At 39.0% G+C, this 23,506-nt stretch overlaps 1 protein-coding gene across 2 annotated transcripts in view; it reads left to right on the plus strand.

The window, feature by feature from the left end:
• LOC127639165 (neuroepithelial cell-transforming gene 1 protein-like) overlaps window positions 1-11,929 on the plus strand; it is a 28,405-nt gene extending 16,476 nt beyond the window's left edge. The window contains exons 1-9 of one of the 2 annotated variants that reach the window (XM_052121045.1): window positions 4,226-4,500; window positions 7,258-7,533; window positions 8,041-8,103; window positions 8,270-8,366; window positions 8,444-8,520; window positions 8,604-8,861; window positions 8,964-9,134; window positions 9,425-9,611; window positions 10,158-11,929. In XM_052121045.1, coding sequence (XP_051977005.1) covers window positions 4,411-4,500; window positions 7,258-7,533; window positions 8,041-8,103; window positions 8,270-8,366; window positions 8,444-8,520; window positions 8,604-8,861; window positions 8,964-9,134; window positions 9,425-9,611; window positions 10,158-10,597 — 1,659 coding nt within the window. In that variant the 5' untranslated portion in view covers window positions 4,226-4,410 and the 3' untranslated portion in view covers window positions 10,598-11,929. Of the gene's footprint in view, window positions 1-4,225; window positions 4,501-7,257; window positions 7,534-8,040; window positions 8,104-8,269; window positions 8,367-8,443; window positions 8,521-8,603; window positions 8,862-8,963; window positions 9,135-9,424; window positions 9,612-10,157 lie in introns of those variants that run through there. The other variant, XM_052121044.1, reaches the window with a different exon arrangement.
• Window positions 11,930-23,506: the final 11,577 nt, after the last annotated feature.

Raw genomic sequence — 23,506 nt, forward strand, 5'->3', positions numbered from 1 at the left:
TAATAAAAAAAATAGTTTATACTATATTGTTTGAATGCATAAACATTTAGTGTAGACTACTTAACTGCGCTTGGTGTAGCTTCTAATTTGAAAACTTTAAAAGGGGATGGATGGATCTAACTAACTAAATAAATAAATAACCAACTTATAATTAAAATATTGAAGGCTGGGTTGGTTAACCCTCTTTCTCACAGCACATCTCTTAGAATGCATACTGGGGGTAGGGTAACTTTGTAAAATCACCTGTCTTGCAAGTACCCCCTTCACTTCCCCTAGGGCCTTGTTCTGATGAAATGACCTGGTCTTCACTAGTCAAAAAGATACCGCAGTTTTAAACTCTGTGATCAGAAAAACACATAGGAGGAAACCGTTTCTGAGCAGATTCTGCATACGTTTTAGAAAGGTTGCTCAATCAGGCTTGGTACGGATGTAATATTTTCCTAAACGGTCACAGTTGAGGTCCTCCTAATGGAATGACTAATTTAAACTACGTAGCTGGAAGACTGACCAAACACTTTAGATTTGATTACAATATATCGGGAAAATGTGTGAGAAAGAGTGACTATATATTTGTGGGAAGCGTACAATCTGAAATGTGTCTGATTGGAGGGGTGTGTTATTAGTTACCTGGTCTGTTATGTGGCAACCATCTCTGTTGACAGCGTGTTGAATATACTTGTGGGATGTGTGGGATTTTATCTTTTTCCTGCAGTTGTTGGTGGTATCTGTAGTTTTGGTACCACAACAGAGAGAGAAACAATGAAACACTTCAAGCATGTTTCCTTTTTGGTTTAGAATTCTACTAGTTAAGTGTGCCACAAGTAATGTTCACAAAAAGTAATATTGTCTTACAGACACAAGTTATAGCTAATTGGCCTGTAAGTTTACTTTTTGCAGCTGTTTTCAGTTTCATAATTGTTAAGAGGGTGTTGCGAATGCGATTTCTAGGGAATTGAAAAGCCTTTTCAAAGAATTGAATGTTAGTAAATACACATTCCCACCTCAATAGTATCATGACTTTTAAGGCCTTAAGTCATATCAAATTTGTTATCATGTTAACCACAGTCATGAAAAACCTGAAAATGTCAGGGAATTTTAGAAATGGTGATTTCCAGGCCTGGAAAAATCATGGAAATTAACAAAATCTTAAGAAATCATGGAAATGTATTTTGTGAACATAAATTTGTCTAAAATATTTCTGTGGCTACATTTTGACTATTGAATTTCCATGACTTCCAAGAAGAGCAAAAACATTTTAGAAACCCATTAAGTTATAAATTACTTATTTATTTTTGTCCTGTAAACTCCATTTGTATGTTATTTTGCATATACTGTACGTAACAGTTTGTTAGCATAGAACGGATATCACTGGATAATATATGATGGAAGATAGAGACAGAAAATGGAGATATGGGCCATGAAATGGAGATAGCTATGACACAAAGTGACTCCTAAGAAAAACACTATAAGTTTGTCTTCCTGTGAGGATGCACACCCACACACACTGTACCCTGTACAGACTTGTCTTGTAATCTCATTTTTGTTACAGGGGATGAACACTTGGCACATTTACAAATTCATCCACCATTGTAGTAAACTGGTGCACTTGAGCGGAAGTTGGTTACTAGACGGTTTTGTCTTGCCAGTTGCGTTTTTTTGTTTTCGGAGGTTTGAGCATTACTCCTTACTAATAGAAGACATTCTTTATGCTGCTAATCCAAATTTACAAGTAAAGCTGATACAGCCTGAAGCATTCGGCCACAAATGCATACAATTTCAAATAAGAGTATGAAATACGAGTGTGAGAAATATACTTTTTTTTTTCCCCTGGAATTGATTTTCAGGATATTTATTACCTGTATGAGAGAAATTTTTTATCCTAAGCATTAAAAAAAGTTTGGGAGGGTGATATTGAGTAGAAATATCAAATATCTAATAGAGGAATTCACTACAGGGGCATGTTTTGGCCTCATATCTTTAATATTTAGGCCATTTGTCACATTCTGTGGCATTTTTCCTGCGAGCCCTGGTTAATTTATGCCATTGTATGACAGCTACCTTGACTGCAGGATCAACGCAACATACACCAGGGGGCAGCACTATGTTCCACACTGCACCGTTCCACACCATTCCTCTCAAAGCATTTTCAACAGAGGCTTATCAAATCAGAAAGCAAGTTTGCTCACATTTTCCCTGTCAGGCAAGCTCACACAAGGCCAACATGAAGTGAGTAACTATTGTGTGATGGTGTTTAGCTCTAATGTAGGAGTGCTGTGTTTGTGCTTCACACCCAGCTGTCCAGCTGTCATGTGTGTCGAGGTGTTAGCCCGCAGGGGGTTCAGGCTCTCATGCAATATGGCTGCCACACCTCTTGTCAAAAACGGCACGAGAACAGTAAGATAGTGTCTCCCCATGGCATGAGTAATGAACGAAAGCCATGTTATTGATTGAACACACCTTTGCACAAACGGAAATACATTTTCAGCCAGTCATTCTCCCTTTTGATGAATGCTAATTAGGGAAATAAATGATTAAATTCCATATTACCACTACTTTACATATTTCTGTCAAAGATGGCACCAAAATAGAAAACAAATTAGACTAAAGGCTAATGATAAATGGCTGGATGGATGATAATCAGAATTCACAAGTTAAGATCATTCATGCTGAAGCATCATGACACATTGGCACGGATGCCATAACGTGTGGAGGGGGGGTATGGACGATTCCAAGGACCCTGGACTGACACGGCATCCTGCTGAACCCTCAAATCTTTTCCTGAATGATTTCGTGATAAATGGCCACTTCTCATTGGTTAGCTAAAATGATGACCGCTCTTACTTGATGATAAAAGATGGTCAAGTGTGTGGGATCCCCCTTGAGACATTCAGTAGTTTATCCCAAAAGCACTTTCTAAGCATTAAATTAATGATAACTTTTTATGATATAATAATGTTGTACGTGTAGTGATAATATAGGGCCCAGAGTGCAAAGTTGTCAGGGGGCCCAAAAATCAATGCCCATGCACAAAGGCAAAAAAACAAATTTCTAATAAAATGATCAGAGATTATTTGCCCCCTGGGATTGAAATTCATGGACATATTTTACATTAATGAGAGCATTTTTCCTAAACTGTTTCAACATGTCAAATACAGATAGAATCATATGCTTAGAAAAATTACAAATAAATCCTGTAATGTACTGGATAATACAATTTTAGAGTAAAATAAGTGAACTGAATGCTAAAATAATTAAACTGAACACTGATCCAAACACACTAATGCATATGGCCTGTTTTAAACTGTTGTATTGACACAGGGTAAGTGAGTTTACAACCTACACATTGTGCGTCTCCATTTGCTTAGCATGCACCCAGACCCCTTTTCACCCTTTTTTAAAAACACTAACCTCTTAAACACACTGGCAATGTGCTGTTCCATTTGCACAGCCCAAGTTAGTAATAGTGCTGCTAACAGCTTAGGAATGTTGCAGTTTAAAAAATTAGGGTCCATAGTGCCCATTTTGCTAACGTAAAGTTAAACTGCCTGTGCAGTTTTGTGTACACTGAGAAAAATAGACAAAGAGAGAGTAGCTTTTGTTAAGCAGTAGCATTTGTTTACGGCGTGGTCTTGGTCAGTTTCTGGTTCTGAACGGTGAAACCTTTTGTGACTCATCAGACCCCATACCTCCCAATACACTCCCATTCCCACCAGCCTTGTATGTGTGTGTGTGACCCCCTCAGCCCTGATTGTTATTGTGATTGATCATACCCCTCCCCTGCTGATCAGAGGGTGATAAAGACCCAGTTCTTCATTAGGCAGATCTGAAAGCAAATATGCCTGCACTTTGCACCCTTCATTCAACTCAAAAAGTACATAAACCAATCCGCATTGCAAATAGAAACAGACTTGCTTTTTTATATATATATATATATATATATATATATATATATATATATATTTTGAATGGTTCTCATGCTTGTGGGCATTAAAATGCCTTGTTTTGACCATATGTACAATTCAGTGATATCTTGTAGACTAAATTTTACTGTGTTGATCTTGTGGCAACAGACATAAGGGCACTAAGTTTTCTCTGACTGTATGCTTGAGTCATTTGCATATCCCCTCCTCCAGCTTCATGCCATTGGTGGGTTTACACTTTGACTCCACCTTTTCAAAACTCTGTATATGAGTACTCCCTGCATACCTAGAACAAAGTTAGAGCTTGTTAGAGTGCACAACAAGAGTGTGTGTTAAATATTTGAAAGCTCCGCTCAGGCGGACATTCAAGAGTTTACAGAAGATGTTATGTTAGACTATGTTACGACACACATTTATTTAAGAATCATTTGTGGATTATTGCTGACCCTTGGAAATAACAGAAGCCAACCAGTGGATTTTATTGAAAGAAATGGTGGCTTACGATGAACCTTGTGTGGTACCTATCAAACGGACTTTACAGAAGATAGACTACTTGAATCAGACTTGCAAAGAACTAGAGGTGAGACTCCAAAGCAAATAATCACACTGTTCTGCACTGTTGTTTCTTTGCCTCTCTGTTTTGAGTGATAAAACTTGTTTGAATTCTTTGTCAGCCATGTCAGAACCTTGCCTTTTTGTTATCTTGTATGCTCAGTGCTCTTTAAAGGAATCAGAGCAACATGTGTGTTTTTCAAGGGTGTGTGAGTGGGGATGAGAAATTAGTGTGTGAACGCTCAGCAAGTCAAACAGGGTAAAGGTCTTAAGTATTCATTGAGTTACTGGATAACATTTTAACCGTTTTCCAGTGTTTTGACATTCTGTCTAGAAGTTTAAAGCTTGTCTGTTTGGCTGCACACCTGAGCAAGAGTTTTAGAGGTAGATTAATGGTCTGAGCAGCCCCTCTGGGCTGTTTTGAGGTGTGAGAACATGTAGAGATGAAGAGCATTCCTGCAGTCTTCAAGCAATCACAGCCCATAGCCCAGGTGTGCTCTTTGGGTCCTGTTGAGAGCATTTAGAATGGATGAAGCTACAGGAATAGGCTTTAATCTTACTTCTCTTAAACTGGCTGCTATTCCTCTTTGTGGTTTCTGCTTTGATTCGGAAGTGGCCAGAGAATTGGTTTAGATGTCGGGAAGGTTAATGCAGAAGTAGCAAATTATGAATGAATCAGGATATTTAAGGAACCTGTTGCTAAAGGCTGCTGGGTAATACCTTAGCCACAACAATTGTTAATATGCTTCCCCAATACATATTTATGAATTTAATACCACTTAATTATTTGACAGCCAGGTAATCTTGTTATTTCTGTTGGTAAGATCTCAGAGTTAGGGCTCCATCAGAGGGATTTTGAGAAAATGAATAATAACTGAAAGGTCTAAATGAAGAAATGCCATTGACTTATATTATTTGTATATAAAACCAATTTACTTTTTAATTACAACAGACTATCACCAATCTACACACTACCCCTAAAATGATTTTTTTGCATTCTTAAAATAAAAACAGAATAACATTTCATTTTGATGATGCCCCTAAAGGGAGGTTTTGTCAGATCGTCTGGGGACAAACTTGTGCTCAAATTATAGCCAAGTTACACAGTAGTAGTCAAAACTCTAGTTCCTGTGGGGGAGGCTTCCCCTTGCTAAGTTCTCCCAATGCTATTCTCCCAGGGGGTTCTGTGAAATCAACACAGCCAGAAATAGTTGCTCCATCAGCCTATCTGTCTGCTTTCATGTTGCTCTTTCCACTAGATAGCTACAATTAAAAAAAACTATAAGGTATGTGTTATTGCAGGGCTTTCCTAAATTGCAGGGAGAACACAATGGGCAGCAGTAACTGTGATTATTTGCTTAAAGCCAGCAAAGGCTTTCACAGGTTCTGCTGTATTAATATGGTCATTTGAATTCCGTTAAGCTACACACTGGAGCTTTTCAAACAGACCGCTTCCCCTGTGGTCATTCTTCAGACACATCTTGTGTTTTTGGCCACCATTGGAGAAGGTTCAAATGTGGTCTTGGTGTTTACTTGCATGATATGGTACAGCAGAGGAAGGGCAAGACCGTTTGGCAGATCTGGGTGGCAATGTCCAGTTGAGCCCCAGTTGCTGTTCCTGCTTAAACTGAAGTTGCAGATCTGTTAGGCAGCTGTCCGCAATGGTGGAACAGTTCCTCCATTTCATTCTCCCAAGATGAGAACACCTCATCTCTTTTTACATACTCTCGGCAGCTGGAAAATCATCCTGTGCTGGAAAACCAATTGTAATATGCATTTTAAAAAGTGTAAGCACACAGTGGTTTTCGTTCGGACCACTTGAAATATACAATCGCTTTTGCTGACGACAAAGATCACATTGTTCTTTGCTTGGTTAGAAAAGTTTTTCAGTCTGATCGCAAGAGTGTAGGATCAACCTCTCAGATCTGCTTGGCTTTGATATTTTTGGCTACAGGCCCAGTCATTATGGATGTAGGGTTTGAGTGTTTGCCTCCCCCTCTTCTAGGGGGTTCAGGTGTACTGGTCTCTCACGCGAAGGCTACAGGGCCTGCCTCAACATGAAGCCATAAACAGCTCTTAATGGAGTAAAGGAGGGAGAGGAGAAGGGTAGAGAGGAGTAGAGGTCTCCTTGTTTACAAGTCCTGGGTCAAATCTGTAACTCGCTGTGGTGGTCCATTTGACACATAAATACACACGACCAAATACTTTCAAACATCCCCTTGAGAGAGTGAATTTATCTCAGCTAAGAGACTGAACAGCCTCTGATTACGGAGCCTGTTTGCTATTGTTGGGCTATTATGCCAAGTGTGTGTATTTGTGTGTTGGTCATCAGCGTGAGACAGCTGACAGAGGAGTCTCCTACATTCCAGTCATGCCTTTTGAACCCCTTGGACTCTAGGGTCGCATTCAGAGAGGGGTCTTCAGTGTATGTGTGTGTGCATGTGTATGTACTTTTTCTGAGATTGTCACTCTTGTGTGATGGACATAACAGCTGGTGACTCCAGAGGCTGGAGCTACCGCCTGGATGTCTGTTGCCCAAGAAACACCAATCAACCTGACCTCCGGTTGACCCCTTCACACCCGCTCCAATCATATACTGGAGAGTCTATGTCTTGTGCAATAGCCTCCGTTTGTGCTAGACGGCAACTTGAGTTGTCTATTCTGAAATTTAACTTAATTTTCTTGGTAGTTATGCAGTTAATGAAGCTCAAAAGGAATCCATTGTGGTCAGTAGGGGGTTTGTTGGGTGGTTAAATTTTTATGTTTATTTCCATGTGTTTCATAGGAACCCTGTACTAAGCGTGTGCGGCCGCTGGGCCGAGTGACCTCGCTGGCGAACCTGATCTCTCCTGTGAAGAATGGGGCCGTCCGACGCTTCGGCCAGACTCTCCAGGCCTCTTTCCGGGGTGACGGACGGTCTCCGGGCGTGCCCCAGCAGAAGCCCTGCAGCAAGGCAGCGGCCCCTACACCACCAAAACGCCGCAACAGCACACTCTGGTCCGAGACCCTGGATGTCCACCAGAAAGGAACCTTTTCCTCCAAGGAGATTAAGAGACAGGAAGTGAGTACAGCTGGAGCTTTGGAATCCAGACAGAATTGAAAAAGCTAGACTATTAAATCCTCTCCCAGTCCCCCTGCCAGACGCTACTGAATCAGGCCTGTGTGACTTATTAAACCCAACAGGCCTGAGGCTTAGAAAGCGCCCTGTTCCTCCTCTCACTCTGTTATTATTTTCCCTCGCTCTGCCTCTCTGGGTCTGGCTGGGTTTATTTGGCATAGTTTCTTGGCACGTAGTGGGATGGAGTGTAGAGAATTTGACTACATTTTGGAGTCTCAGAGTCAGACACACAGTGCTAACACAGACTGGCCAGTCTGACGCACAAGCCTCTCACTCTCATTCACAACCGGCCCTCGTAATCAGACAGCTAACTATGAACCCCTCAAATATTTCCCACCAAAGAGAGAATGCAGAATAATGGGGACTAAAATTTTCTCAATGATTTCCTTTGCTTATTAGCAACAGTTACAAATAGTTCCGATGTGACCTTTAAATATTTTTTCTCTCAAGGCAATTTTTGAGCTGTCTCGAGGAGAACAGGACCTGATTGAAGACCTGAAGCTTGCTCGAAAGGTTTGTCCATTTAAATAAAAAAATGTTTGTACAACCTTAATGGCCGGATAGTTCTTGGCTATGTTTTCAGTTCGAACGCATTGGCTTACCTGCTTCCTCCCTCTTTAATATTAATAGCTGTACCTATTTCTTATTATTTACCCATCTTCTCATTTTGTGTGTCCAGGCGTACCATGACCCAATGTTGAAACTTTCGATCATGTCTGAGGAGGAGTTGACAGCCATCTTTGGAGACTTAGATGCTTATATTCCTCTTCATGAAGGTGAATATAGCATGCACACATCTTTAATCTGGTGTATTTGATTACCAGTAGTGCTAACTTGTGCTCTATCCAATCAGATCTTCTCGCTCAGCTGGCCAAAGCTACAGGCCAGGATGGTACAGTGGGACAGATCGGCAAGATTGTTGTGGACTGGGTGAGCATCATAAACTTTCACTTTAGTCTTGCTATTATAAAAGATAGTTCTACAGTTCTTTTAAGACTCTTTCTCATCCACAGCTGCCAAGGTTAAATGCGTACAGGGGATATTGCAGTAACCAGTTGGCTGCCAAAGCCTTGCTAGACCAAAAGAAACAAGACCCAAGGGTGCAGGACTTCCTACAACGCTGTCTAGAGTCGCCTTTTAGCAGGAAACTGGACCTGTGGAGCTTCCTGGACATCCCTCGCTCACGACTGTTCAAATACCCACTTCTTCTGAAAGAGATTCTCAGACATACACCATCAGATCACCCAGACACAGCCAGCCTTGAGCAAGCGGTAAGAAGAACTCACGTCTAGGATTTCAAAGCAAGGAGTTTGTTTGGTGTTAGCCATTTAGAGAAGGCATTTGGTGCTAATGGCATTTTTGTTCATCTCCAGATAAGCATCATTCAAGCTGTGTTGGCTGACATAAACATGAAGAAAGGAGAGTCTGAGTGCCAATACTATGTCGATAAGCTGGAATATCTGGAAGATAGACAGAAAGACCCATGCATAGAGCATTGCAAGAGTCTGTTATGCCATGGGGAACTCCGCAATAAAAGCGGCACGGTAAGTTTGTCTCCAAAATTAACGCGCACACCCTCATGGTAGGCAAAACCGCCAGAGGCAAGTCACTTGGGTCTTTTTGTCTGGAATATAAACACAAAAAACCCCAATATCCAAATTTGGTCATTAGAGGAAAGGAATTGGCAGCCTTTGTGCCTCATACACATGACACAATGACATGAGAATGTTTGTGAAAATAATCACAGCTCTAAGGGAGAAAACTGAAATCAGCCAACATTCAAATAACATGTCAATAACCAGATGTTTTTCCCCTTCCTCCATTTTTCTTGCAGAAGCTGCATGTGTTCCTCTTCACAGAGGTTCTAGTCTTGACGCGGCCTGTAATGCGGAATGATCGTCATTGCTACCAGGTGTACCGCCAGCCAATTCCGGTGCAGGATCTTGTAATGGAAGACCTGCAGGATGGAGATGTGCGCATGGGCGGTTCATTTAGAGGGGCCTTTATTAATGCAGATAAAGGTAAGACTGGCACCCTTCTTTGGTCCTGTCCCAAATGGCAAACATATCTCCCCACTTTGCAGCGTTTTATTTATTTATTCATTCAATATGCACTTTAATTAAGTTATGTTTTTGTTAGGTTTCACTCTATGACTGTTTATTCTTATTTTTTCTATGTATTTTTAAAGTACATTTAGTGTTTAGTTTCAGTACTTTAAGTATACTAACTACATTTTATGCGTTAACGGATAGCGAATTGTAAAGGATTAAAATTTTATACGGTTTGTATACGGTATAACATTTGTGGTCGTTTTTTTAGATGATTCGGAAGCATTTTTTTATGATTATCATTATTTTCCATTATTTTATTTTATAATTTCAATTTGCAAAATTATTTTCACTTAGTTTTGCAAGTGAAGGCCCAGAGACCACAAGTCCACATCAGAATCGCCACTTGAGACAGGGCCTATGTTTTGAAATGTAGCAGGAGTTAATTATTATTTATTTTTTATCTTCGGTTTCTTTCAGTCATTTGCCAATTTTAACATTCTCATTTCCCTTCTATAGCCAAAAACATCTTTCGGGTGCGCTTCCAGGACCCAGCACAGGGTCAGTCCCACACACTCCAGGTCAGTGACATCTTCCACAAGCAGCAGTGGCTCAACTGTCTCCGCACTGCCATGTCCACCCAGAAAGACTCCGCAATCCCAGAGAATGACTCCCCGTCCACCCCCACCACCGCAGACGTGTGCACCAAACGCCGCTCATCCACAGCCTCCACCATCATGCATATGGAAGAATCAGATGAGAACTGCCTACAGGGTGCAGTGTCTGCCCCCTCGTCCCCCAGCTCTGAATCGCCCCCCAGCCCCACACCTTCAACAACCTCCACCCTCTCGTCTTCCTCTTCATCATCCTCATCTTCCGCCCCCTTCCTGCCCCGCAAATCCAAAAAGGACAAGCACTCACTCTGCTCATTGGGCAAGAGGAAGGAGACTATGGTGTAAAAGGCAGACTCATAAGAGGACTGTGCTATCCCAGGGTGCAGTGGTGTAGATGGAGTTGTATCATATGGAGGACTTGTATTTATGTGTGTGTATGGACTGTGTGCTTCTACAGCAGTGTTTTTGTGTTACTGTCCACAATGGCAGCTATCTTTACCATGGCCCAACCCAAATCCCTCCCTGGTCCACATGGGCTAAACCAGTACCAGAAAGACAGTATTTGTGAGGCGAATGTGTGGATCTCAAGGGATCAAAGATGGAAGAAACACTTTACATCACAATCAATGTTGATTTGTGTGAATACATTTTGATCGCACATATAGTCTTGTTTACTGTTAGTTTGGTAATATTTTGTTATTTTATTATAAATATAAATTTTTTATGTAATTAAAAGTTTTACTTTTTTTAAAGCATCAAGGCATTTACTGTAGCTCTTTTTTGTTTTTATTAAAAGCACTGTGGTAGCTGAAGAAATATGACAGAAGGGACAAACACCCACTGAGAAAAAAACCAATTAAATATCCAAGGCACTGAATACTTTGTAAAAAGTCTGATTCATTGCTTTACTGGAAGGCAAGTCTTACAAGTACATTCCCATTTTATCAGCTCCGTTTTATATTTAAATCAGATGGCATTATTTTTCTCTAAAGAAAATAGGAAAACTAGCAACGTTCAGTAGCAATATGATTTCAAATGTCCAAATGGAAAATTCTTACTCATACAAAATTGAAACATGAGCCATGTTTTTTTGTTTTTTTTAACCCTACCAAAAATGAAAATGGATGAATATTCAAATGTTGCATCTTGCATGGAGCTTTACTTGTTGAGTCCTTTCTGCATTATCATGTGGGCCCAGTGCATGTGCATGCTTGTCAAACCAGAAGTTCACGTAGAAAGGACCATCATGTAGAAGAATAGTCGTATGTTGAATGAGGGCTTGAGAAATGTTGATGTGAAACAAGAAAGAAACTTTGGAGTTGAGTTGGATAAGACTAGATGGACTTGATGATTGGCACTACTAGAAATGAGCAACCATTCATAGATATTGGTTTGCTGTCATTTCATTTTTGTGGTGTCTTCATGAAGTGGGAAGGTTTGACACACTGATATAAAGCCAGTGTGAATGTTTTTGAAAAAGAAAGATGTAAAGTATGTTGAAGAGGAGAAATTGTTGATGGTTAAAGAATGTCACTTCATAATGTGTAAGTTTGTAAAAAAATAAGTTTGTAAAGGAGGCAGAAGGGATTGTACATTATTGAGAAGTACTGCGGTTGCCTGTATGTATGTGGTGCAAAAAACTATTAAATGAACAATAAAGGTCTGTGTAAGATTTGCATCTGACAAACAGGCTTCTTTTCTTTCTTTTGGATTTGAATTCCTGTTCTAAACAGTACAAATACACCAGTAAAAAAAAACTAAAAACATCACTACAAAGTTTTGGGAGTGAATCCTTAGATTCTCTACTTCAATTGAGATGACAGAGTGTCATGCATAACAACGTTTCAGCATCTCAAAATTGTAAACTAGATACATTCAGACTCATTAGCTATTATTAATGAAAGTGGCCAGAGAAACTGCATCTTTTAATACATTTTCATCAACAAGCGGCGACATGTTTTGTTTATGCTGATGCTTTTAAACGGTGTGCTGTAAATGCAGTTTTCACTTCCTGAAATTTTCAGGAGTTAAAATCGTTATAGATAGTGGTTGTCACTCCTGTTACAAAACAGGATTAAGCACACAGAATAAGTAGTGAAAACAGTATTTGGCTGCAGTATTGCATCTAAAACAGTAACAAAATCTAAATGTATAACATATACATAATTATCAGAAAGCTGAAGCCTCAATTCTGATTCCATAAATTCCAGGTAGACAGATGCTCAAAAAGATGGACGCACAAATTCAACCAAGTCACTTAGTTCTACTTTACATGAAGTGCTTTGGTGTTTTGTTCGTTAACAATGAATCATTCAAGCACGCTTGTAACAAATCTCCACGTGGGCGACGTGCCCAAAACATCTCCCATTTTTTGTATTTGGCTGATTTTACTCTAAATCTGTCTTATCCACATGTACTTCCCTAAGCCCCTCTCCATTTCTTCTAGAACTTGGCAGCTGTATAAAGAACCAAAGTCTATTAAACAAATACCTTCATTTATCTCCGCAAACCCCCTCGCTGATGGTATTTACCTCAGGTAATCTCTTTAGTGGGAGGCCTCGAAACGAATGGCCTGTCAAGAGTCACTTAGCACGATAACTGGCGAACTTTAGAGTCTGCATTCATATGACACACGATTGCTTTGTTTGCATCTCACAATCAATCAGACGTTTTGTTTAAAAACTGACGATTATTCCAAAGAATGTGATCAGTTCTTTTTAGAGCTTCATAAGCTGGACTGATTTTGCATGCAACGAGCCATTGTTTTAATAGTTCTGGCTCCCTGTAAGCCAAATTGGCCTTTCTGTGCTTGGCAAGGCAACTTTTTAGGGGGTTCAGGTTTTATGGAGAAATTGCCTCATGTCTACCTTTTAGGGATAACTGAATTCTCCGGACATTCGCTCATTTTGCCCAGGGAGCCTGGCTGCTGTTGCCGATTTACCTTAATAAACTGTAATAAAGAGGTAATGTTGACAAGCAAACCCCCTCCAGGGTCAATCAATGGACACAAGCATTTACAAGCGAGTTGGGTCATCATAAAGGGGGTTTGTATTGTGAGGCAACACTCTAGGAATTGTTCTTTGCTGTACAAGAGTTGACTGGGAGGAAGTCAAACAATGTTGATGGTCATTTTACAAGTGCAAAACGGTCTTAATATTTACCACTGATTGTATTTTATGAGGCTTGGGAGAGTAGAAGTTTTCATAGAAGTTTCTCCAATATAACAATATATTTTCAGATCTCATTTTGTTTCTAAAAACAGTACACATTACAGCAACAAGGATCATGCAGGGCTCAATAATTAGTATAGGCAGTGTGAGAGTGTTTCAGGCCAGTTGCGGTGTTATCATTACTATCCTACTTCCAATGAACACTTGCAAGTTTTTTTGTGGCTTGCAAATGAAAACATTTGGATTTCTGTTATGTATCGAACATTGTTACGTTTTAAATCAGCATAATTAACAATATCATAATATTAATATCAGGTAGTATTATTTAGCTGCCCATTTCAGTCAGAAAAAAAGTAATGCTTTTGACTGTATGATATTGTTGTCCATCAAAGTTTATGAATATACTTATAGCTGTCAGCTATATAGCTACATTATCATTGTTTTTAGTGGTTTTTAAGTAAAGAAATATTTGTGCCTCTTTTCCCATCTCTCTTGGAGGCGTTGATTACGATTTTCCTCCATTTTTTCAATCCACTTTATGCACTCAGATCGCCAGAGCAAACGACAGACAGACAGGTCTTCTACTGCAGATGGTTTGATGTTGCACCGCTTCAGTGTGGCCTTGAGTTGGTCTTTAAATCTCTTTTTCTGCCCCCCAGGCAAGTGCTGACCATGGTGTAACTGGCCATACAGGATTCTATGGGGAAAACAGCTATCAGGCATGCATATGTGTCTAAGCCATATAAGCTGGTGTAGTATGTATTCGATACTGGTGCTGTTAGTGTGACAATTACAAAAAAACTAAACGATTTCTGTATGTAGAATTCTGTCATTCCATGTGACTGAAAGTATCTTCTGGAAGCACTGGATGTTAAAAGCCTCCAAGGCTTATGGCAACTGTATGTGGTCCATGTTTCGCACCCATACATTTACATTTACATTTATGCATTTGGCAGATGCTTTTATCCAAAGCGACTTACAGAGCCCTTCTTACAGGGACAATCCCCCTGGAGCAACCTGGAGTTAAGTGCCTTGCTCAAGGACACAATGGTGATGGCTGTGGGGCTTGAACCAGCATCCTTCTGATTATCAGATTACCAGTTATGTGCTTAGACCACTACACCACCACTCCATACAGGAGGGTAGAAATGCTGACTGCATGATATATAAGCTCCTTGGTATGGAGGTTGAGGTTTTCAAAACTCTTTTTCTGAACTTACCAAAGGATGCAGATGCTTGTTTGAGGCAAATTTGTATTTCCTCATCTAGTGTCCAGTTGTTGGAAATTATGCAGCTGTGGCTAGTTGTTGGTCTTGTATTGAGAAAGTGGGGAAAAACTTTTTTTTACAGTGTAAAAGTAGGGAAAAGTAAAAAAAAAAAAAAAACATCAAGGAAAAGTGGAAGTGGTTCGACCAAATGGACGCCATCTAAACCAGGGATCAATGGGAGGGAGAGTGCCCTGGACTGGCGTTGATACACAATGGAGGATGGTATGTTTTGTTATGTTAAATCTATACTCTGCTTGAAAGCTTCACTTTATTTAGTTGACCAGCTACTGGAAGCTTGCTTCTAAAACAGCCAGGCCAATTTAACTGTTACGCTTGTGTAAAATCACCATGCAACAACTGCTTTATGCAGCACAATGAGCTAGTAGCTAACAGCTAGCGGTCGTGTTGTTGTTTTGGTCAGTTTGTGATGATGTCATGGCAGTAGAGGCAGCGGAACTATGACGATCAGCCTATAATCCCACCCACGTTGAGATGGCACTAAACTGCAATGGAAATGCAAGCTCAGAAAAGTAAAGCGAGTAGAGTCGAACCATAACAGGAGCTATTGTTGAGTGGACAGTTTTTGGACCACCTTTTCTAGGCCTCCCCCTAGATGGGGTGAGCAGTTCGGTCACTAAATAGGGCTGCTCAGTCACGCAGAGGTCTGCCGAGGGCAGCTATCACTCAATTCCAGCTGCCAACGACAATTGCTTTGAGCCGCTGACATGCAGACTAGGAGCTTCCAGCACATTCAGACCTGCTCCCGTCACCAGACTCTCCATCAACACCAGACTTAAGGGTGAGACTTTGGCAGGAGAAGATACCTGCGCAATAAAAGTTTAGACACACACACACACACACACACACACACACACACACACACACACACACACACACACACGTGCAAAAACCTTTTGCTATTATTTTTTGCGGGGCAGGAGGAAATCTGAAATAGTGGCCCGACCAGTATATTGGGCCAACATTAAAAATCCTTTTTGTTGAGCCCTACCCTGCAGAGAGCTATACGTTCTCGAAATAACTATTCAAACATTTACTGAATTTAGCACTGTACCCCCTGCATCTGTAAACAAGTGTAAGCACTCTTGGCTCCAAACTATAAAAACTACTAAATCATTGTGATTACATAAGGGAATGTACCTTCACTGCTTATTTCTTAAACAACTGGGGTTATGTAACGTTTGACAAATTTTACAAGACATACTCTTGCAATTTAGAGCCATTAGGTCAGAGAGCATCCCAAATTGTTGTAGGTAGTGACAGTGACACGAACCTTTAACGAAATAGATCTTTGGTGTACATCATGCATTCAAGATCTAGGAAGGGTGTGATTTTCATGAAAAACATGATGACATTTATGAAAGATGACGAAATGATGCTCTTTCCAAACAAGTTACAATTTTGAGAAGAATCAGCACTGGATCATTAGATAAAAGTGCTAAAAGTGCATAAGAGAATCTTGTTGTCAACCAAAAGTCACAGTACAAGGACAATGCCTGATTAATCAATTAACTGAACATGGCAGGCAGTGTCCTCAGGTAGGAAGCCATTAAGGCAAGTCCAAATTCAATGTTTGTGTAACATCTATTAAGTCAACTACATTCATTCCAGTCAATTTGTTCAGTTTGTTCATCGTGATTAAATTTCTACTGAGAAAAAGCATAGTCATAAATTCATATTTGTTTGGTTTTCTTTAAAGATTACTTTATTTTGTTAAAAAGTTATGAAGTAAGGGTGCCTTACATCTGCAATAACACCTACACTTGCTCAAAGGTAAATTAAAGCTAATAACTGAACATTAATTCATTTATGTATTGATTAAGGTCATAGTAAATTGGATAGTAAATAAACAGTTCACAGCATCAAAATGAGTTGAAAAACAGCTGTTCTCGTACGCTAATGTTATTAGAAGTTATTAGATATTTTTCTCTTTTCAAGTGACTGTAATAATCAAATTACTGTGTAATTTAACAATTTATTTGACAAAATGCTTCAGACAAATATACAATTACAATGTCACTTTTCATACCAGCTCACGTAAAAATATTATCCATTCTGTTTATGAGAATATTTGGCCAAAAACTGCATCGTTTATGGCAATCTCCCATTCATTACAAAGGGGAGTTCTGCAGCGCTTATCAGAGTGAACACCCCCAACTAAGGGTTGGCGGAGCTTAGAGAAGGGCCAATTGTAATTTAATGTAAGCAAATGTAATTTATTGTAAGCACATAAAATGGCTAAATTTAACACTATTATTAATAATAATTGAAATTTAAAACAGGAAGATTAAATGGCTAATAAGGCACAGTTTTACTCAAACATGCAAAGTATAACACTTGATCTCTTGTTAAATTTCTCCTTAAATGTCTGGACACTTTAGATAGTCTCTTCTGTCATTCAGGCCAAGCAGCAATGAAAGGATTTCATAACATTTTTGGTGTCAGTAGGGCACTGACCTGCCTCACCCTTACATAATCTAAACTTGAAAAATATGCCATGCTTAATTATACAACGAAGGTTCCCTAAGACTGAGAGATGTTAAAGTTAGAGATTTCTACCATCTGGATTGTATTTGAGATCATTTGTTCCTAACTTTCACTTATTGCAGAAATTTGAAATTTGTTTAAAGACCATGGTGACCGTAAAAGAGATTGGAAGTTCTAACATTCGTGAATTTTTCAGGTTATGTAAGAGGATTCATTCCTGACAGGATATGTTACGGCCAAAGTGTGAGTCAATGCTGTCAGCGAGGCCGACGCTGTTGTCACAATTCCAGGGAATCTCCCATTTTTCAGTTCTCCCTTTCATCAAAGTGATTGCAACATATGACAAATGGCATCAGTATAAATTGGTTTCATTTCCATGTTAAAGCCTTTTAGATTATTACATTTATTCATAGAGATGTTTTTTTTTGTTTTTTTACTGTGAGCTAACATGCAATGCTGTTCCATGCAACACATTCTTACAACACAACAAGACTACACCAAATGTACTTGCAACTTGTACAAATAAATGAATGACGCCATTGTTATGTAATTAACAGTTATTATATTATATAATTCACCTCACCTACCATTAAATCTGTATATTAGCTTGCCAAGATGCTAGCTACTCTCGGTTAAACAGCCTGCACAATGGCTCCCTGAAACAATGACCAAAATATATGTACTTGATTGGTAAAGGAGTGGAACCGAACAATTTATGGGCTGCTTGACCTGCTGAAGACAGAGTTGTGCTTGCTAATCTATTTATGCTCCTTTAAATTAGAGCAATGCAGTTATTTTTATATCAATCCAATGGATCCACAATTGACAAAAACCCTTCCCATACGATTGGAAAACTGGAGGAACCATTGACAATCTTTAGAGTTTTTGCAAGAACTTTTGCATAAGTTCATAAAAGAACTGTCCTTTTTTTTACATAGAGGCCTACAGGATCTCCAGAAGTTTCCAACAGTGTGGCAATATTTGAAACTACAAATGAAACTACAAATGAGGGCTCATTAACAGTGTGCTTTGCAAATGTAATCCTACTGAGATATATGTAAACATACACAAGAAAGCAATACTTTTCATAGAAGTTCTATCTATCTATTGAAAAAAAAAAATTTAAAATCAACTTATAAATCTAGATTTCCACTCCTTCAGGATAATTCATTTCAGATAGGTAAGAACAGAACATGGACACTCATAAAATACAATTCCATTAACAGACCACGTAGTGCCTGTAGGCTTAGCTGCTATTCTCTCCAGTACGCATACGTTTTGCATCAGATAAGATTTATTGAAAAATTCTGATGTAATTTATTAATATAGTATTAGCCTTTTGTTTTCCTTTAGTTAGGAAAAATCAACTTGTGCCTGTTCAAACTAAATTTAGTAGTGTGACATCACTTGGTATGGCTCCATTATGAGAAAGGATAGCATTTTTAGTTGGTAATTCATCACTCTGTGCACGCAATTGAGCAAAACACAATATTCCGTGTCTTCTGTCGAGTGAATTATGCTTTTTATTACAAAAGCAACCAGAGAATACAGTGCTTTCATTTTCTTCCCAAAGGCCTGAAGACTCAAGAAAATGTAAAGATACAGCTCTAGTAGAGGTTGTTCTCAGGTCTTGTACCAAGGTTTTGTTTTATCTACCATCAGTTACACAGCTAAAATCACTATGCCCATACACTTACACTCTGACTAACAGTCTCTATCTAGAATGACAGGAAGTGCACATAGCCCACTGTCTTGCACACTATCTGCCCCTGAATGTTTGCTAGCTATTTCACTGTGTACTGGCTTTGTGTATGTGTAGGCCCTTATCTACTGTTGTAATTTTGGTCAGAGTTACAAAAAAATATACTTTGGCATTTGAGAACTAAATGTAATTTGGTAGGCACATTTAAACAAATAAGACGCTAAATGAGACAGTGTTGGCATGTGCTAGTGAAAATCAGTCGAAGGTTTTTTGGAGAAAACCAATTGATGAACTTGGTAAACACAGTTTAAGCACACACACTTACTGATGGAGAAAGGGATGGACACCTCATGGCCCACTAAGTTTGTTGCATGCCCTATAAATTCAAGTAATGCCCTGCTCCTGCATAGTTATTTGCACCAATAGGGCACTGGACAGCAAACAACATCTACTCACAGTCGTGTATGCATGATGGGGTATTTTATGTGAACAGTTTGTGTCAGTTTCATGACTGTGTAAATGTAAGGTCAGGACTGAATGCCTCACCTCATAAACAAGAAAGCAATGTGCCTCCCATTTACAGCTGTAGTCATTTTGCTCCTCTTAACTACACTGCTGGCACAAAAACACATATATATACACACACGGCTCTTAAAACACCCTAGATTGGCCAAAAAGCTTCCAGCAACATCATGTTTACTTTAGAAAAGTTTGCATGTGATTACTCTGATAGTTGCCAGACCACCCATCCAAATTCCAGAGTATTCCTTAATTATCACTTCTTAAAATACTGTCATGGAAGGAAGCGATTTCTTGAAAGACAAAAATAAAGAGTCAAAATTAGAACGGAGAGATGGCGTGCCTCAGATTGTCAGTGTCGGGGGAATTCGCCAAGCACGAATTGCACTGGCTGATAAAGTTGTTTATTGCATGCACTGTCTGCCGTTTTTAGCGCCCGAATCAACGAATTATTCAAATCTGGTAAAAGTAGCACTGAAAGATTTTTTTCATGCCATAATCCCTTATTTTTACTGACCAGTTCTGAGTGCTAAATTTTGGAGGATAAAGCAATAATTCTTTACTGGGATTGTACGGTAACACTCTCGGCTCTAAAATGCCAAAAGTAGGCGGTTTAGACAATTCGCCCTGTGGGTGGAGAGGTGAGGGATCAAGGGACTAGGTGGAGTTGTTGGACAGTTAGAGATAGTGGTTGAGTGAACCAGGTCCAAATCAAACATGCACCACACTGGGGGTTCTATTTCTCCAGTAAGAATCATTCTAGCTTCCTGTTGAAACAGATTTAGAGCTTTAGAAAGTGATGAAGACCCTGGTCTATTGTTCTCCTGTGACCTCAGCATCTACCGGCTCCAATCTGTCTGTCCTGAGTTCCCAGAAGGCCTACAAAATCCAGGAAAATGGAGAGAAATCTCAGTGTTACTAATACTTTATAATGGATTTTCATATTTTAAGATTGAAAGTATGGGTCTGGGACAAGGTTCATGGGTCAACAATGTGACGCTCATTTTAAATTCCGGATCTGTTAAGTTAATCGAAAATACATCATGTTTTCATTACATTACATTAAATACAAAATAAATTCACATAAAACAATTACTTAAATACACGTCTTCTTTGATGAAAAAGCTCAAACACATTTTGATATTTTTTCTGGGCTTTAAGTCTCATTAAAATCTTTTTTTTTAACAATGTTGGCCTGAGTAGAGCATGCAGAATAATATTATTAGTTCTTGAAAAATAAGCAGTGAAAAAACTTTGTTTAAAAAAAAAAAAAACTGTACTATTTAAAAAAATTATCTTTTGTCCACGAAAGAAAGAAGGTGCCCCTTTAGACTCTCAAAACTGTGTGTGAAGTTTAAGAAAATATACAATTTTAATAAATCCATATTTTACATTGAAAAATATTTAAAACATTTTTAGAAAATACTATAAATATTGAATTTTTTTATTGTATTAATTGGAAACAAAGTTTACATTTCTACAAACTTTTGTTTTAAAAAAAATTTTTTTTTATAAAAAGACATTTATGTGACCTTAATATAACAAAAACGTTAATAAAAAAATAAATAAAAATCAACCCCCGGGATATATGAGCCTGTAGACACACCGTTATACACTGTCAGGGACTTTTTTCCAACAAGACAGATAGGAACCTCAAAGGTATCCCGCTCAAAGCTCCCTGTACTCTTAAGGAATGAAAGGTGTGTTACACAAGTGGTCGTAAGTCTCTTTCAGGTCAATGCTCTCAATCCCTATCTCTCAGAAAACATCAAAAGAAAGAAGACTTAGTCCTGAAGCTCAAATTATGTGTTCCTGACGTGACTCCAGTACGAACAAAAACAAGACTGAACGACTCTCAGCTGTCTTAGCAGTTACTCAGATCTCTCAAATGTTTTGGCTCTGGTGTATCTGTATAATTAAGTCTCTCTCTCTCTCTCTTCTTAATATTTTCCCTTTTTCTAGTATTCTGTTCAATCATTAATCCCACTGTCCAAATCAGTCAAGAAAAATGGTGCCATGACCCCTTCACCGTTCACAGGACCAACTGTCCATGGTCTTGTTAGGTCGCTAGGTACATGCATTTGGAAGTGTGATTATAAAGTAACAGCAAGGTCATCTAGTAAGATATTTGCTACCTGTTCAGAATGACAGTAATATTATGCTGTCTATTTTGCTAAGAATTAAAGATCTTTTGTATGACAAAACGAGTATGTATCTGTGTTCTAGTTGGCCAGAACATTGTGCATCCAGCTTATTTCCGCTGTATAGGTGCGAGTGTGAAAAAAGACAAACACAGAGCGAGAGAGCGAGAGCGAGAGGTTATGTTGAGCTGTCAATGTGATAAGGTGTGGACTGTTGTGTTTGTGTCCATGTGTTTGTGTGAAAATGAGTGTTTGTGTCTATGTGGTCAGCAGTCATTGAGCTGAACTGCAGACTCATCTGCTATGCTCTGAAAAGTTTCGGCCTACAGCAGTGATTCCCAGAAAACCACCCATTATGCCTCTTCAGTGCTGGGAAAACAAATTAGATCCATGATTTCTGTTGCTGAATCAATGAACATATCAGAGCTGTGTGAGGATGGTGAAATATCACAAAGACACTCAAGTAGGATAGGTAGAGGTGATTTAAGAGAGGTAAAAAGCATCAGTGAATTAAAAAGGGATTTAATTGATCAGATATTAAATTGGAAATGAGCTTTTCTAAGTAATATCATATACTGTATGTTCACAAATAGGTTTATAAAACAAATAGTTCAGACTCCAATTCAGAATGGATGTGAACGTGCAACTCTCCCCCAACAAAATCTATGCAAATTGTTCACAAAGCCATTATTACTGAATGTTTTTTGCGTTAAATTGGGTAAATGCAGGGTGTATTACATTGCTTGGCACCCAGTGTGGCTTTTCAGGGTTGCGTGTGAAAGGTTCACCTCTCTGGACCATTGCCATGGCTCGGAGCACAATTCTACCTTACTCACCTGTTGAGTCAGCCAGTCACTCGTAATCTCCAATTTCACCTCACACTGACACCAGACAAAAGACAAACAAAGAAAAATAGAGACCGAGACAAAGAGAGAGTGAGCGAACCACCACAAAAACAGTGAGAGAGCTGAAAGAGTGATTGTGAAAAGAGATATATGGCCTCACAAACAGCACAGAAAGAACGGGTGCTGTTGTACAATTACCACGGCAAAACTGTTTTAAGGGGGTAGTTCACCCAATGAGGAAAATAATGTCATAATTTACTCCCCAACATGTTGTTCCAAAACCTGTTTGTATCTTTCTTCGTGGAACACAATAAGTTTTTAGGTAGAATTTTAGGCTCATTCACCATTCAATCCAATTGCATCTTTTTTTTCTCTCCACACAATGAAAGTGAATGGTGACTGAGACTAACATTCTGCCCAATATCTCCTTTTAAAACTCATCTGAATTTGGAAACATTTTTGATTGAAACGTCTGTTTAAAACCATTTTATAGCATTGCATAACACCTTCAATACTTCTCCTACATGCACACATTGCCCGTGTATACAAACAATTCGCCTAAACACTTCAGCATCTGTCCACACAGTAGTGAAATGTGAAATGAAAACTAGCAGCAGATCAGGTTATCTAACAGCTCCTCAGAGCTCCTACAAAAACAATGTCCTCCCAGTTGTCTGGCTTGCCAATAATAAGACAGAGACCTTCTCAGCAACCTTCAGAATTAAACCAGCAGCCAAAACAGTCTGGAAAGCTACTGTTTTCCATCTGTGCTGTTCTGGAGACAAACATGTTTGTGAAGACATTTCCACCATGTTATTGGCATGTCACCTGGGGATCCGTTTATGATCACTTTTGGTCATTTGGAAGATGGATTTAATGGTAACACTTTGGATATGAACAATAGAAATTATATTATAAATGAACAGGACAATGAACAAATGGTGTAAAAGTAATTGTTCATCATAATACCTAATGCAACACCTCATTTTAAAGCATAAAACCTTATTGTAAAATTGACTGGTTTATTTACCCATTTATTTATTTTTTTTAATTGTGTTAAATGAATGGTCTGCACCCAAAAAGACAAAATGCTGATGATCTGGT

Source organism: Xyrauchen texanus, chromosome 47, assembly GCF_025860055.1.
Source record: "Xyrauchen texanus isolate HMW12.3.18 chromosome 47, RBS_HiC_50CHRs, whole genome shotgun sequence".
NCBI lineage: Eukaryota > Metazoa > Chordata > Actinopteri > Cypriniformes > Catostomidae > Xyrauchen > Xyrauchen texanus.